The 16736-nt window shown below is 40.1% G+C and overlaps 1 protein-coding gene across 1 annotated transcript in view; it reads left to right on the forward strand.

Annotated features, from left to right (window-relative positions):
* Window positions 1-16736, forward strand: part of ank2a (ankyrin 2a, neuronal) — a 103588-nt gene that overhangs the window by 74308 nt on the left and 12544 nt on the right. Inside the window, exons 39-44 of the mRNA XM_036583686.1 lie at window positions 118-139; window positions 12430-12507; window positions 13789-13920; window positions 14618-14758; window positions 15285-15489; window positions 15666-15741. Of these exons, the coding sequence (XP_036439579.1) occupies window positions 118-139; window positions 12430-12507; window positions 13789-13920; window positions 14618-14758; window positions 15285-15489; window positions 15666-15741 (654 nt within the window). The remainder of the gene's footprint in view (window positions 1-117; window positions 140-12429; window positions 12508-13788; window positions 13921-14617; window positions 14759-15284; window positions 15490-15665; window positions 15742-16736) is intronic.

Here is a 16736-nt window from a genome sequence, read left to right on the forward strand (position 1 = left end):
TCTAATTTCAGCAGAATTATTACACAGTAATTCATTATTACAGAATTATTATCATTTATGAAGTGTACTTTAAACACTGATGACTTTTCTATTTTAACCATTTTCTTCCTTTTTCAGAGCGACAAGACTCATGAGAAATGTAAGCAATTACTATTCTATGATTACTATATAACTGAAATACAAACATGCTACTTTAATCTCTTAGCAAGCCCTGTTTGACTGAGCAAAGTAGTTTAACTGGATCCTAGGTTGCTGTGCTATGGCTGATGAGCATTTTCTCCTCCATCTTTATGTTGTATTTTGCTCTGCTCATAACTCACGCCACCCCACTGAGCGCAACATCAGTCATATATATCGCTGTGTCAGAAGAAAACCTCGTATTTCCATTTTTGTCGTTTTTCAGTTTTTGACATAATTTGAAAATGTCTAATACCCTTTTACATTGTGTGTAAATTTCCTGATGAAAGGACCAAAAGAAACGGCCCAAAACGACTTGAAAAAATTCTGGTTCCATTGACTTTCCTTCTCCTGTAAAGTTTCCATTTTGGAGATACAAGGTTTTCTTCCAACAACAGCGATATGTGTATGTATATAACTACAATGTATATATATCGCTGCTGTCGGAACTAAACCTCTTGTCTCATTGTTGCCTGTTGTCCTTTACATTGTGTGTAAATTTCATGATGAAAGGACCAAAAGAAACGGCCCAAAATTACTTGGAAAAAAAAATTTGATTACATTGACTTACTTTAAAAGTAAAGTATGTTTTATGTTTTTTTTTCTCCTGCAAAGTTACTGTTGTGGGTGTACGAGGTTTAGTTCAGACAGTGGCATATATATATATTCGGCATGCAGATAAAACACGACTGATGGCTTGAACAAGATCAGGTCGTGTGTTTACAGCATCTCTGTGTGAGTTACACACCTGCTGATCTGAGTATAAACGTATGGCGAATATCATAATTTGTCTAATTTTTTAAACTCAGGGTTGGAATACATCCCCACGTCCTTTCTCAGCTGTGAACGCTGGACACATTTGCCTAAATTGAAATCACTGATTTCATTTGCTTGTCAGATGTCGTACTGGCAGTGTTGGGGTACTTAGTCAAAAAACTAACCCTTAGGGCTGATTACTCCTCTCCTCTGTACTCAGATTACTTTACTGATTACTTCCTGGAAAAAAGTAACCTCACCTCTAACGAAAGTGCTCGACTGAAAGTCGAAATTCAGGACACTCAACTAATAGAAACTAAAAATAGAAACTTGGGGCAGTCGTGGGCTGGAGGTTAGGGAACCAGCCTTGTGACCGGAACATTGCCGGTTCGATCCCCGAACCGTCAGTATGTGACAGAGGTGCCCTTGAGCAAGACACCTAACCCCCAAACTGCTCCCCGGGCGCTGTGGATAGGGCTGCCCACCGCTCGGGGCAAGCGTGCTCACTGCCCCCTAGTGTGTGTGTTCACTAGTGTGTATGTGGTGTTTCACTGCATGGATGGGTTAAAATGCGGAGGTGAAATTTCCCCGTTGTGGGACTAATAAGGGTCACTCAATCTAATCTGAAAGAATTGTTATTTAACATAACTTTGCTGTTTATTTTTTATCGGAGAGTTGATAGAAGAGAGAGAGGACTAATTCAGTTTTAAACAGCTTGCTGAATTATATCAAATGTAAATGTGACGTTTTCACTTTACTGTTAAAACAGTGGATTATTGTTGGGTGTTAAGTCTTTCGTCTGCAGAGTAAATTCTGTGAATTCTCTAAATAAATTCTTATATCAGAACGATTAATGTTCCAAAGCGTTTAAGATAAAGAAAATACCAAATGTAGGCCTGAGGTTTAACTTTTTGTCTATTATTTTTATAATAATTCAAATCCTTTGTTAAGTATTAGCTTTTAGCACTTCGTCGCATACCTACACTCTAAAACAAGAGAGTTCTTTAGTGGTTCTATATAGAACCTTGAACACTCAAAGAACAGTTTTTATACTTAAATGATTATTTGCATGGTGAAATTGTTCTTCAGATTGATGGAGATTGTTGTGTTTGGTTCTATATAGAACCTTTTCAAAAAGGGTTCTGCTATTATTAGGATGTCAAGCTTGAATACAACAGCAGAAACCTTTTTGGTGCTTTATAGAACCCTTTACAACATATTCTCCATCAATTTGGAGAACAATTTCACCATGCAGAGAACCATTCAAGCACGCAAATGGTTCTTTGAGTGTCCATGGTTCTATATAGAACTATTGGGCCTAATTCACCAACCATTTTTAAGAAGAAATTTCTTCTTAAAACCCATTTACGCAGTTTTCACGAAGATTCTGACATTCACTGATGTTTTCTTATTTGGGATTTGTTCGTAAGTAAGAACAGAATCCACACACACTCAAGAGCGCAAAGGTGAGAACAGTTTTGTGCTTTAATGAATTTGACGTAGACTTTTTTTTAGGACGTTTCTCAAGAACACATTTAAGAACAAACTTAGGAAGTACTGCAGAATAAGGCCCATGTTTTTTGACTAAAGAACCCTTAAAGAACCATCTTCTTTAAGCGTGTATTTAATCTTTTGCTTTTTTTTTTTTGGCTGAAAACTGAAATTGCCACTTTGGACCATTTTTGGGTGAAAATTTTGGATCCTCAGCCACTACTGATAACTTTACTTCTGCAAGAAAGGAAAACACAAATAGTTTGGTCCACGTCACCCCCAACACTGCTTGTTTCATGTACAACTGCATGGACACTGGTATCTCGCTTTGCATGGAAATAACTTGACTTACACATGTTATATGTGTGCTTGTTAGACCTGTGTGTGTGTGTTCCTTCTACTTTGTGCCTATTTATTATTTTATGTTTTCGAGGCACTTTTATTTTTTTGTTATTCTCTTGTGTTCCCTTAGTTCTTTTTTTCATTCATCAATGTCACTGTGCTTTCACTGGACCAATCATGTGTTCAGATACTTGATTTTTCACTAGACTGAGGACTGAAAATGCCATAGCACCAGAGGATTTAAAGCGTAACTGAAGTGTGTGTGTAGTGTCTGCCTAAAAGAGTTTGTTTTAAAGGCCAGAGTTCACCGACAGGACAAACACAAATGTCTGATCAGTGTGCTAAACCTATGTTTGATTGTTAGAACGTTTTCTTCTTGTTCTTGCTCTTGATTTGGCTTGACTTTTTCTAGACAGTATATGTGTTTGTCTGGTCAGTGTATTCTGGCTTTAAGGGCTCGATGTGAAAATCATGGGATTATTTGGTGTTCAATGTCTGTTTCTGTTGGCATGAGTTCTTCATGTCGAGAACAATCTTGAGATGCCTCTGTGGCTCTGTTCCGCTCTGTTCCAGATTGCTTTGTCCATTTGTTTTTCTTTGTTTTGTATTCAGCTTTCTGTGTCAGTCTACCTCTCAACTCTTCCTTCTTTCATGCGTATGAATGGGTACTCTTATATAACATGTTTAAGCAAGTTATTTCCTGCCCATTGTGTGCCAGCTCTTCCTTCTGCTTTGCTTAGCTGCTCCCATGCCAACCCAAATTCCCCAAACCCATCACTCCAATCTAGTGACTTTCTAATCTGTCAGCTTCACCACACTTCTGTCAATCCTCTCAACTGAAGATTTATTGTATTGCTCCTGCCCTGACCAGTTTTCCAATGTCTTTTGTCCTCTTCATTTCCCTTTTGTTCTTTAAATCCATTTTGCTCTCAAATTGAAGATGAGGATGAAACAGAATCTACAGAACTTTCCATCTTACACACACAAATGGTTCATGATCCAGCCACACTCGCAAGTCCAGACCTTCTCTCAGATGTGTCTGATATGAAGCAAGACCTGATCAGAATGTCCACCATTCTGATCACTGACATGTCAGAGCAGTCACTGGTTGCAGATGGAGAAGAAAAAATAAAAACAGGCATTGCTAGTGAGGAGGCTGAGGAGCCTTTTGAGATAGTGGAAAAAGTTAAAGAGGACCTGGAGAAGGTAGGCGAGATTTTGCGTGTTGGAGCGTTTGGTGAAACAGAGAGTGAAGAAACCGTAAGAGAATCAAAGTCTAGAGAGGAGGACTGGGTACTGTGTAGTAACAAAGCTTTTGAGGAAACAAAAAGTAAGGAGATTGTTTGTGTTCAAGAACCTTTACTCACAGAGGTCAGAATCACAAGAGCCACTGACTCCAGTTCCCCACCCAGGAAGGATGCGTCTGAAATGGTTTCGCATCTTACCACTGACTTAGAGACCTATCTCCAGGAGATTCCTGTGGGGGCTCATCATGTTCAAGAAGGGGAGATTGTTGAAGAAACATTTACAGAGGTTGTGCTACCACGAGAGCGGAGGCGTCATCCTCCGAAAATCAAAAAACCAGCAAGAAGGAAACTTAAAGAGAGAGAATTTGCGAGTGGTAGCTCAGAAGATGAACTTGAAAGAATGAGTTCTGAAGAATCGCTGGATGGAGACACAGTTCTTGGAGATGCCGAGGTAGTGCCTGGACCAGTTCCTGTGTCCCCCAAAGTTGTGGAGACTCCCATAGGCTCCATCAAGGACAGAGTCAAAGCACTTCAAAAGAAAGTGGAAGAGGAGGAAAAGGAAGAGAGCCTCAAGAAACAGGTTCGACAGGAATCCAAACAAATGACCACTGTCCAGAGCAGGATCATGAGAGACATGGATGAATCATGCACAGTGCTTCCTAAATCACCCAAATCTCCACGATCCCAGACTGAGAGAATAGAAGAGACAATGTCAGTGAGAGAGCTGATGAAAGCATTTCAAACTGGGCAGGACCCGTCAAAGAGCAAGTCTGGTCTTTTTGAACACAAAGCTATAACTGATCTAGCTATTACTTCTACAGTGACTGCATCTCAGGATACCCAGGATAGTCAAATCCTAGAAACTCAGCAGTCAAAGCTAAAGACTGGAGAATCATCACATAATGTTATTGGCCAGTATCAACAGACAGTGATTAGTGATGAAATTGTACATGGACAGTCAGTGACTACCTCAGAAGATTATAGTACCAGTCAAAACATTATTCAAACAATTGTACAAGTAGTACCGTCAGATATTTCACCCAGTGACCAGGAAGATTTTAGACTGAAGAGACTGCACACTCCGGAAAAAATAGTCATTCAAATTGGAGAATCATCTCAAGTACCAAATGAACAGGTAGAAACTTCAGATGTGTCAGTCACCTATCATGAAGAGAGCAATACATTGTATAGTGATGATAAAATTAGGAATGATTCAAAATGGTCTAAAAAAGTTGAACCAACAATAGCTTTTGAAATGTTGAAAAATGAGGAAGGAGAGCGTAGCCCTGAGAGGCTGACCTATCAGACCATTAGGCATGAACGAAGAATCTCTGAGGAGCCACAGATTAGCCCAGACCGGAGACCCTCTGAAGACTTCAGCGCTGTCCTCAAGGAGGAACTGGAAGACAGTCCAGAGTATCAGCTCTTTAAGCAGGCAGCAGGCTCAACCCAACTCGGATACACCTTCTCCAGAGAATCTCGGATCATTCAAGATGGAAAATCGTTGGAGCGTGCCACTTTGGAGTACCATTCATATAAACCAAACTCTGTGGTCAGATTTGCTGATGCTGTGGTACACAGTGCACCATTCATTCCTAGTGCAATCCATGATGAAATTGGGGAAATAGATGAAAGTCTGGAGAAGGACAATGATAAGGAAGTTGGAGATTCACCTGGCAGAACACCTCGTACAAGCTTAGGGGAGAGTGAAACATATGAGGAACAATTACAAACCCCACAAGCAAGTCCCAAAGACCAAATTTTGAGTGTTAAGGAGGCCACATTACATATAGAGAGAGACTTTGAGAAAGAAGGTAAAGATACAATTCCATATGTATCATCCATGGACATCAAATATTTAGTTCAAAAAGAGCTTGAGGGAACATGTTTACAAGAGACAGAACAAGAAGATGAACATGGGTATGAGGGTACAACGAAAGAGTTGTCACCCACAAAAATCCAAACAGGTAAGATGACAGAGTTGTCAGCTACAGAAGTCCAAAAACAAGCCCAAACAGAGCTTAAGGGAATACATTTACAAGAGGCAGAGAAAGATCATCAGTACGAGTATGAGGGTACAATGCAAGAGTTGTCACCTATGGAAGTCCAAGAGCAAGCCCACATGGAGCTTGAAGGAACATGTTTACAAGAGACAGAAAAAGAAGATCAGCATGGGTATAAGAGTATGATGAAAGAGTTGTCACCTACAGAAATCCAAACAGGTATGGTGAAAGAGTTGTCACCTACAGAAGTCCAAGAACAAGCCCCAACAGAGATTGGGGGAACATATTTACAAGAGACAGAGAAAGAAGACCAACATGGGTATGAGGATACAATGAAAATGTTGCCACCTACAGAAATTCAAACAGGTATGGTGAAAGAGTTGTCACCTACAGAAGTCCAAGAACAAGCCCCAACAGAGATTGGGGGAACATATTTACAAGAGACAGAGAAAGAAGACCAACATGGGTATGAGGGTACAATGAAAAAGTTACCACCTACAGAAGTCCAAACAGATATGATAAAAGATCTGTCACCTGCAGAAATCCAAACAGGTACATTGAAAGAGTTGTCACCTACAGAAGTCCAAGAACAAGTTCAAACAGAGCTTAAAGGAATACACTTACAAGACACAGAGGAAGAAAATCAGCACAGGTATAAGGGTATGATGAAAGAGTTGTCACCTACAGAAATTCAAACAGATACGATGAAAGAGTTGTCACCTACAGAAGTCCAAGAACAAGCCCCAACAGAGATTGGGGGAACATATTTACAAGAGACAGAGAAAGAAGACCAACATGGGTATGAGGCTACAATGAAAAAGTTGCCACCTACAGAAATCCAAACAGATGTCATAAAAGATCTGTCACCTGCAGAAATCCAGACAGGTACATTGAAGGAGTTGTCACCTACAGAAGTCCAAGAACAAGTTCAAACAGAGCTTAAGGGAACACACTTACAAGACACAGAGGAAGAAGACCAACATGAGTATGAGGGTACAGTAAAAGAATTATCACCTACAGAAATCCAAACAGGTACCATGAAAGATTTGTCACCTACAGGAGTCCAAGAACAAGTTCAAACAGAGCTTAAGGGAATACATTTACAAGAGGCAAAGGGAGAAGATCAGTATGGGTATAAGGGTGCAACAAAACAGTTGTCACCTACACAAGTCCAAGAATGTTCCAAAATGGATCTCAAGGGACTACGTTTACATGACACAGAAGAAGAAGACCAGAAAAGGTATAAGGGTGTGATGAAAGAGTTGTCACCTACAGAAATCCAAATGGGTATAGTGAAAGAGTTGTCACCTGCAGAAATCCAAGCAGGTACAATGAAAGAGCTGTCCCTAACAGAAATCCAAACAGGTGTAATCGAAGAGTTTTCACCTACAGAAGTCCAAGAACAAGTTCAAACAGATCTTAAGGGAATACATTTACAAGATACAGAGGAAGAAGATCAGTATGGGTATAAGGACGCAACCCCCGAGGGAGTATGTTTACAAGACACAGAAGATGAAGACCAGAATGGGTATACGGGTATGGTGAAAGAGTTGTCACCAACAGAAATCCAAATGGGTATGGTGAAAGAGTTGTCACCTGCAGAAATCCAAGCAGGTACAATGAAAGAGCTGTCCCTAACAGAAATCCAAACAGGTGTGATCGAAGAGTTTTCACCTACAGACGTCCAAGAACAAGTTCAAACAGATCTTAAGGGAATACATTTACAAGATACAAAGGAAGAAAATCAGTATGGCTATAAGGGCGCAACCCCCGAGGGAGTATGTTTACAAGACACAGAAGATGAAGACCAGAATGGGCATAAGGGAATGTTGGGAGAGTTGTCACCAACAGAAATCCAAATGAGTATGGTGAAAGAGTTGTCATCTGCAGAAATCCAAGCAGGTACAATGAAAGAGCTGTCCCTAACAGAAATCCAAACAGGTACAATAAAAGAGTTGTCACCAACAGAAATCCAAACAGGTACAAAGAAAGAAATGTCACCTGAAGAAATCCAAATAGGTAAAATGAAAGAGTTGTCACCTACAGGAATCCAAGAACAGGTCCAAACAGAGATTAAGAGAATGTATTTACAAGAGACAGCAGAAGACGACCAACATGGGTATGAGGGTACATTGAAAGAGTTGTCACCTGCAGAAATCCAAACAGGTGTGATTGAAGAGTTTTCACCTACAAAAGTCCAAGAACAAGTTCAAACAGATCTTAAGAGAATACATTTACAAGATACAAAGGAAGAAGATCAGTATGGGTATAAGGGCACAACCCTCGAGGGAGTATGTTTACAAGACACAGAAGATGAAGACCAGAATGGGTATAAGGGTATGGTGAAAGAGTTGTCACCAACAGAAATCCAAATCGGTATGGCGAAAGAGTTGTCACCAGTAGAAATCCAAACAGGTGTGATGAAAGAGCTGTCCCTAACAGAAATCCAAACAGGTACAATAAAAGAGTTGTCACCTACAGAAATCCAAACAGGTACAAAGAAAGAAATGTCACCTGAAGAAATCCAAATAGGTAAAATGAAAGAGTTGTCACCTACAGGAATCCAAGAACAGGTCCAAACAGAGATTAAGAGAATGTATTTACAAGAGACAGCAGAAGACGACCAACATGGGTATGAGGGTACATTGAAAGAGTTGTCACCTACAGAAATCCAAACAGGTGTGATTGAAGAGTTTTCACCTACAGAAGTCCAAGAACAAGTTCAAACAGATCTTAAGGGAATACATTTACAAGATACAAAGGAAGAAGATCAGTATGGGTATAAGGGCACAACCCTCGAGGGAGTATGTTTACAAGACACAGAAGATGAAGACCAGAATGGGTATAAGGGTATGGTGAAAGAGTTGTCACCAACAGAAATCCAAATCGGTATGGCGAAAGAGTTGTCACCTGTAGAAATCCAAACAGGTGTGATGAAAGATTTGTCACATACAGAAGTCCAAGAACAAGCACAGACAGAACGTGGAATGGTTTTTGAGTTCACCAAAAGAGGCAGTTTTGTTGAAGATATGGCCTACAGTCATGAGGTTTCTGAGGTTGAAAAAAATGTACAGATTAAAGGAACTAATGAGGCTTCGAAAGTTATGGATGAAACGGCTGAATCTGGAGAATTTGAGAAAATACAGTCTTACTGCGAAATCCCACCAACTAGACCTGACAACCTAGCCGCTGTCCAGCCTATAATGATGAGTGATCCTAGAAGTGTCTATCAGAGTGACTCACTGGAGACCACTCCTGTTAGAGAGGGTTTCTCTTCTCACAAGTCTCCTGACTCCATTGAGCCTAGCCCAACCAAAGAGTTCCCATGCCCAGACTCTTTAGAAACCAGCCCCACAGAGCAGAGACCAGGGCTTCAAAGTGCTGAACAGCTGTATGAAAGCAGCAAGGATTCTCCAAAGATTTCTGACCTCGTGGAAAATATAGAGATTGAAAAAAGTGATAAAATGATCATGCAAAGGGAGGTTGAAGCCTCCCACCATTTTGAGTCTCTAGACTCTCAGTGCCTTTCAATGCCCTTAGAGCCATGTTCAGCTCCATTAGATGGCAGTGACCAAGAGGAAGCTCTGAAAAGCAGCGGTCTAGTGGAAGAGCAGTTCACTGCTGAAGAAGAGATGGCTGCAAAAGTCAAAATACTTGATGAAATTGCAAAAGATGGCACAATAAGAAAGGAGACGATTGATTCGACCAGTTCAGCAAAGGTAGAAGAATTCATGACTGATAGTACAATCGGTGATGAATCAGACAACGTAAGCTTCCCAAAGACATTTGATGCATCCTTCTGCTCTGAGACTGCAGATGCACATGGCTTTTCTGTGCCCATAACAACATATTCATCTCAGCCAGAAACAGATGATGAACAAGATGATCTAGATTTTGCCAGCACAGTAAAAAAGCAGTTCACTCCTGAAGAAGAGATGTTCAAGATGGCCGCAAAAATCAGAGTGTTTGATGAAATCGAAAAGGAGGCCAAAATGAGAAAAGAGAAGTTTGATTTCACCTCTTCCTTACAGGACAGGGCAGATGAAGCAGATGACACAAAACAGGAGGGTTCACTTGAATCTAGTCAGGTGTTATCTTCATATCTGGAGTCTGAGCAGTATGATGACCCAGAGTTGACTAAACTACCTCAAGAGGTCAATGGACAAGCCATATCTGATAGTCAAGCCTCGGAATACATAGATCATGGTGTTTTAGAAGATGAGACACCACTAAAGGAGTCACCTATGCAAATTCACATTGATAAAAAGAAGGACTGCCATGAAGAATTTTCTTCTGAGTGCCTTACTAAACCAGTAGATCAGACTGTCACTACAGAATCTATGGATGATAAGTTATCTGCAGCTTCAGCAGATTACAAAATTGATAGTGACGCTGATATCTTGGGTCCTGTCATGAATAAGAAAACCTCAAGTGCATCAGATGAAGCTATTCCAGAAAAGCCACAGTCTCTCAGTGACACTGTGTGTCCCATAACTGATGCAGGAGAACTTCAGGAAGAACAAAAGCCAGACTTTGGTGTTTATGAAGAGGAAAATGGAGAAGAATCACACAAATCTGTTCAGGGAGATTTAGTTCCTTGGAGTGCCCAGCTAGAGGATGATGAGAGCTTTGAATCACGGATTGAAGCTGAAGAGAGGAAAGTCTTCGCTCTGGCTGCAGACAGTCGGTCTCCTGGGACAACACCAGAAACAACTCCTGGTCGGACACCTGCAGAAGATGGGACACCAAACCCTTTCCTATTTCAGGAAGGGAAGCTTTTTGAAATGACAAGAGGAGGTGCTATTGATATGAGCAAAAGGAGTATGGAGGAAGAGCAAGATGCATTTGTCTTTTTCCCCCTAAGAGAGGATCCTGCTGAGGAGGTTCCTACTGAACAAGTAGAGGAAAGTGGAACAACGTCTTGCACTCCTGACTCCTCAATTGCAACCCTGTTAGACTCAACCAGAGAAGCTTCACAGGATGACAAATCCTCCGAAGAATCTGCTATAACATCTAGTAGTTCCAGCAAGGTTTCAGATGAAGATATTCTTGAGCTCAAAGATTCAGATCATTATTTTAGTCAGACTGACTGCAGAGATAAGGATTTGGACTCTGTAGATTCATCCATAGCTAATATTGATACTGCCACCTCAACAGTTACCCGATCAGTTTATTCAGAGCAGGATCTGGAGTCTTCTGACTCATCTACAGAGGAGGAACAGCATTCAGTTATTGAAATTCCCACTCCTACACAGGAAACCATCATGCTCCCCAGTGTCACTGAGCCTCCTGGTACTGATGAGAAACTGCAGTCTCCAGCCTCACCCAAAGAGATTGTTGCAGAAACTGAGGGCAGGAAGCCCAAATCAAAGATACCAGTGAAAGCCGCAAGCTTTGACCAAATGTTAGGAAAGGGCGACTCGACTGAGCAGAGCCGAAGGCCAAAATCCGAGGCAGACATGGGCCTCTCAGAGTGGCTCACAGCTTGCATAGACTCTTCCTCAGCTAAACCAAAGCTTCCAGCATCTAAACTACCTGTGCCTGTTGAACAGACTCTGTCTGGTGCACCCCAGCCAAGCAAGACCACTAAGCCCTCTGCCATTGACCTTCAGGAACCTGAAGGTACAGGCAAGCTAGAGTCCACAGATGAGAAGGAACATGTTGAAGGCTCTCTTGACTTGGAAGGAGATAGCAGGCCATTGCCAGCAGTTAGACCCTCCTCTGTGGGTGAGGATGTGTTTGAGACAAGACCCAACTGGGAGGATTGTGTGGAGACCCAGATCCAGCGAATCTCAGACAGCAGTAGTCCAGATCAAAGTAAAGGTACATGACTTGTGGCCCCTTGTTCCCTACCCTTAGAGACTCTTTAGTTCAATGCAAGGTCCAAAAAGTCACTTTTTGTTTCTGAACGTGTTGTCTTGTCCTGTCCTGTGATGTTTTGTATTGTCTTATGTTGTTGTCTATTTTTTTCTTTTTTGTGCAGTGTTATCTGTGTGCTGTATGTCAGTGTTTGTGTCATGGTATCTGTGTGTCTTTCTTTTTATTTTGTCCATGTCCATGTGTTTGTTGAAATCTCAAGATTGACCGTTTTTCTTACTTTCTCTAATAAGGGTACTTAAATAGAGCATCATCTTCTTTTCCAGTTGATTGATTTGTTTCATTTTACTGCATCACTTCAGCATGGATTGATTTCTGTCATTATTTTGAATGAACATTCATCAAAAGTCCGATTTCTTAACACATTATTTCACTCACTTATTCTAATTTATTTTCTACCTGTATTAATTTCACGGGTGTTAAAATACCTTTAGGTTGTTAGTTTGTGTTATGTGATCAGTGCTGCGCCACATGATTTCTAATTTCTGGTCCCACATCTGTTAATGAAGCATACGTTACATCACTCATGTTCACAGTGGACTGGCATGATGATGCTGATCGGAAGGAAGAGACACTGGCCATTATTGCTGACCTTCTTGGTTTCAGCTGGACAGGTGAGTGCGGCCCTGTTTAGTACAGCTGTACTGACTTTAGTACAGTGTTAAACATAAAAAAATATTGTATACAAACACCATATGCAAATGTAAAGCTATACGGCTGATTCGCCCATCACTCTCTACACAGCTTCTCTCGTTTACCGTGTTTAATGAAAAACACTGTTAATGATCAAAACTAGACAGGCTATCAGAGTAAAGTGGGAGGGACATAAATAGACACACCCACACCCAAACTGGATTTTTCCCCGGAAGAGCTTGTAATTCTACAGGTTGTGATTTTGGGGTATTGATTTTGTTAGAGGGCAGCTAATGGGGAACTTTTATTTATCTCTAATATATTCACGTAGAACAGAATTAGAGTTTTGTAGAATCAAGAACATTCTAACCCAGAAAATGTTCAAAATCAAATCTTGATCTCAGGATTGAAAACTTACACTCTTACTGTACAGCATTTGGGAATTGTTAGTTTCTTAAACTGTCTAATTCAACATTCAACTAATAATATTGCTTTATATGAAAATTGTAGGTATTGTTTTGGTTTTATTGGGATAGCCCTCTTTATTGGGATAGCCCTCTATAGATTATCTACAGATGTTTAAATTGTTAATAAAGTCGATTTTCAAGAGGGTTTAGGCCATAAAAAAAGGACATGAAAATGTGAAATATTCAGATGTGTTTTTGCTATGTACACCGGTCACAGTGTTTTTTTGGGAAGTTCACTGTTTTTTGTGCCACGAGAAAAAGGCAGGCAGAATATATATCAAAAATGTATATATTGTCAGAATACATATAAACCATATCAAAACTCTTTCACAAATCAGTTTGAGCTGATTTTAAATATGCAGCTCCACACAAAGATGAAACACATAACAATCAGGCTGAATGTCTTTATCTGCAAATAAAATCTGCAGAACAGCAGAACAGACAGACGATGATGCTACTACTACTACTACTACTGTCCATTTTAGAAAAGTGAAAGTAGCATGAAGAGCTTGATCACTTCATTCAGAAGCTAAACCTCTGAGTTGTCCCACATTTAACTTGATGTTTGTAGCTCAGTTTGAGCTGCTGTTGGAGATTCTGGTCCTTTTAGCATTTGTGAAAAAGTTCTATTTGCTAGAACACAGCTGCTCCGTCATCTTGGTTGTCGCCATGCCAACAGCAGAGACAACCATGATTGGTCAGTGAGTTTATGTTGCTGGATGAAACAGACTGTTTTGTTTGTAAGTCAATAAAACCGTGAACATTGTCCAGCGTTATCCATGCTGTTGTTGACAGAGTTAGCGAAGGAGCTGGAGTTCAGTGAAGATGAAGTTCAGCAGGTTCGTTCTGAAAACCCAAATTCTCTGCAGGAGCAGAGCAATGCTCTTCTACAGCGCTGGGCCGAACGAGAGGGAAAACACGCCACTGGTCAGTCCTTCATTGTCTGATATGCTGCTTTCTAGTGTAAATCAATCAGGAATTTTACCCCAAGGAGGGACCTGTTTACCCAACCATGTTTACTTGTTCAAAAGAAACTTTACCATTAACAGTAATGATATTTATACAGTGCTAATTGATTAGCTGCTGCTGATGGATTGTTTGCTGCTTCCCTTGCATCCTGGAATTGAATTTCATTTGTATTAATGTATTTTATCATGTTCGAAAATGTGTGCATGCTAATTTTTGGGGAGTTGTTCTGCAGCGTTTATTCGTTGGGTTTTTCTACAAGGACTCTTATTGTGAGGGTGGTGCTAGCTGTGGCTGTGTAGACTAACAGTGCTAAGTCAGTCTAACACTGATGGCAGAAGAAGCAAAATGTAGTGAGTTAGACAAAATTCTCTTTATGTACAGCGTGGCTGTGGCCAACTACAGCTCTTTAATAAAGCACAACAAACTTGTGCATCAGCTGTGCCTTCTTTATTAGCAGAAATGCTAAAAATGTTGAAATTATGAATCTCCTTTCCCTTCTGCTGTAAAGTTGCTGTTTTGGAGATTCTGTTCATTCAGAACTTAGAGTTACTAGAAATAACGTAGTGCAGTAAATCTAAGAATCGGTGCTAGATTATGACCTTTAGCACAATCTGTGGACACTTATTTCTGACCTTTATTGCTGTGGTTTCCACAGAGGACTGCCTGATAAAGAGGCTGACTAAAATAAACCGCATGGACATCGTCCACCTCATTGAGACACAGATGAATAAGTCTGTCCAGGAACAGACCTCCAGAACATATGCTGAAATCGAGAGAACACTGGATCACAGTGAAGGTGAAGAACACTCTTTCATACAGATGCATTACCCTAGAACTGGGACACATTTAATTAACCTTTTTTTATTTATGCATAAAACAGTTATTGTACACTCAATTGTTCACTGTTTTTAATAATATAAATCCAAATTTAGTTGCAGATAAATGTGTAAAATTATTCTGCTAAAACAGAACAAAGCTCTAAGAAATTAAACATCTAAAACGGAGTTCTAATAATATTAGTATCTATAAGGAATGTTATGTAATTTCAATGTATTACATCCTTTAATCACCATTTGTTGTTTACAAAATACTATTTAATCAAACATTGAAAAATAGTTTTTGGAGAATAGTTTATAATGTTTAAAACTATATTAAAGTACCTTAAAATCTGTATTATTGTAAATAAACTAACCAAGTCACTGTAAATATTCTAAACGTTATTGTATGTAAACAGAAGCTTCACTGCAGAGTGTAGATATCATATGCAGACACTGTTTATCTCCTGATGAAGTTCCTCTGTAAGTGTTGTATGGTTTGTGCAGCGCTGTCGTCGGTGCAGGAGGATGTGGACAGTCCTCGGCTGGTCAGGAGAGTGGACGTTTCCTCTCAGAGACACCCTCCCGCCGTCTCAGAGGAGGACCTGTCAGTGGCCTCTCTGCTGGACATCCCGTCCTGGGCGGAGACGGTGGGACATCCGCACTCGGAGAGCATCCACGGAGACATGCTGGAGGAACTGGACATCACTCAGTGAGAAATCACAATACGTACACATAAACATAGATGTTCAATAATTTGTACATAGATATTCATTAATTACTGATAAATGTTAATAAGGCCAGAACATGTACATTGTGTACAACAGTTACAGTTAATAATGGTAAACAGTGGGTGAAACTAACATGGTGATTTTTGTTGTTTTACAGGGACAGTTTTACTAATGCATGGGCAGCTCAAGAGGTCAGAACTGAGTCTACTGGCAAATCTGAACACAGCGAACAAGTAAGTCGTTCTTTTGGTATAAGCAAAGCAGAGCTCCTGAGATTACTGTGTTGGGTTTTTTACCTGCTGTGCGGAAAGGCATGTTTCTTTAAGTTCTCAGATTCTGTCCTACAAGCATCATATGGCACTATTGAGGCTTCAGGGATCGTCCAAGAGGAGTTGACCACTTAAAAACCACATTTTTGAGGGCAGGGGGTCTTTAACCATGACTAAGCTCAGAATAGGGATGGAAAAATTCCCCATATTCATTTCATACTATTTCCTGAAAGTTTGTAGAAATTCTTCAGTGCTGATATCACAGAGCTGAAACAAAGCATACTCTCATTTGATTATATTTATACATTGATAATTGATTACTTGGCCAATGATGGATTGTTTGCTGCTTTCCTCCAACATAAGAGATAAGATAATCCCTTAGTCCCACAACCAGGGAAATTCACAGTGCTAAAGCAGCAAAGGGATAGCAAGGCACTCAAAAAAAGGAGTATCAAGAACAGAATTACCAAACAAGGTATAACCTTATTAATTACTTAACAAGTGTACAGTTTGTTACTTATTACCGTATAGGCTATATATATATATAATACTAAAGATAAAAAAATAAACTCTGTCCTTCACAAAAGTAACAATATAATATTATAAATAAAATAGCAAAAAAAAATTTACACTAACATGATGAAAATACAGCTTATGTCAAAACCTGACTTCAACTTCAAAGGGTGATCTTGTGGTGCCCCCTGGTCATGGCTTTAATGGTACTAAGCTTTTGGGAGACCTTGTTTTTACATGGCAAAAATCAACTTTTGCTTTGTAAAATGTTCTCTTTGAACATGCAAGATCAAATGGTATTACTTCATACGCTGTGTTGGGATTCTACAGCGCCCCCCACTGATAGTGTGTCTATTTCCACTTCCATCATCTTCCCTCGTCTTATTCTGTGTTGTTATCTTTTTTGCTGTCTTTTCCCCCCATCCCATTTTGTCATTCGTCTCCCA

The sequence above is a fragment of the Colossoma macropomum genome, unplaced genomic scaffold (genome assembly GCF_904425465.1).
Source record: "Colossoma macropomum unplaced genomic scaffold, Colossoma_macropomum, whole genome shotgun sequence".
In the NCBI taxonomy this organism is placed as follows: Eukaryota; Metazoa; Chordata; class Actinopteri; order Characiformes; family Serrasalmidae; genus Colossoma; species Colossoma macropomum.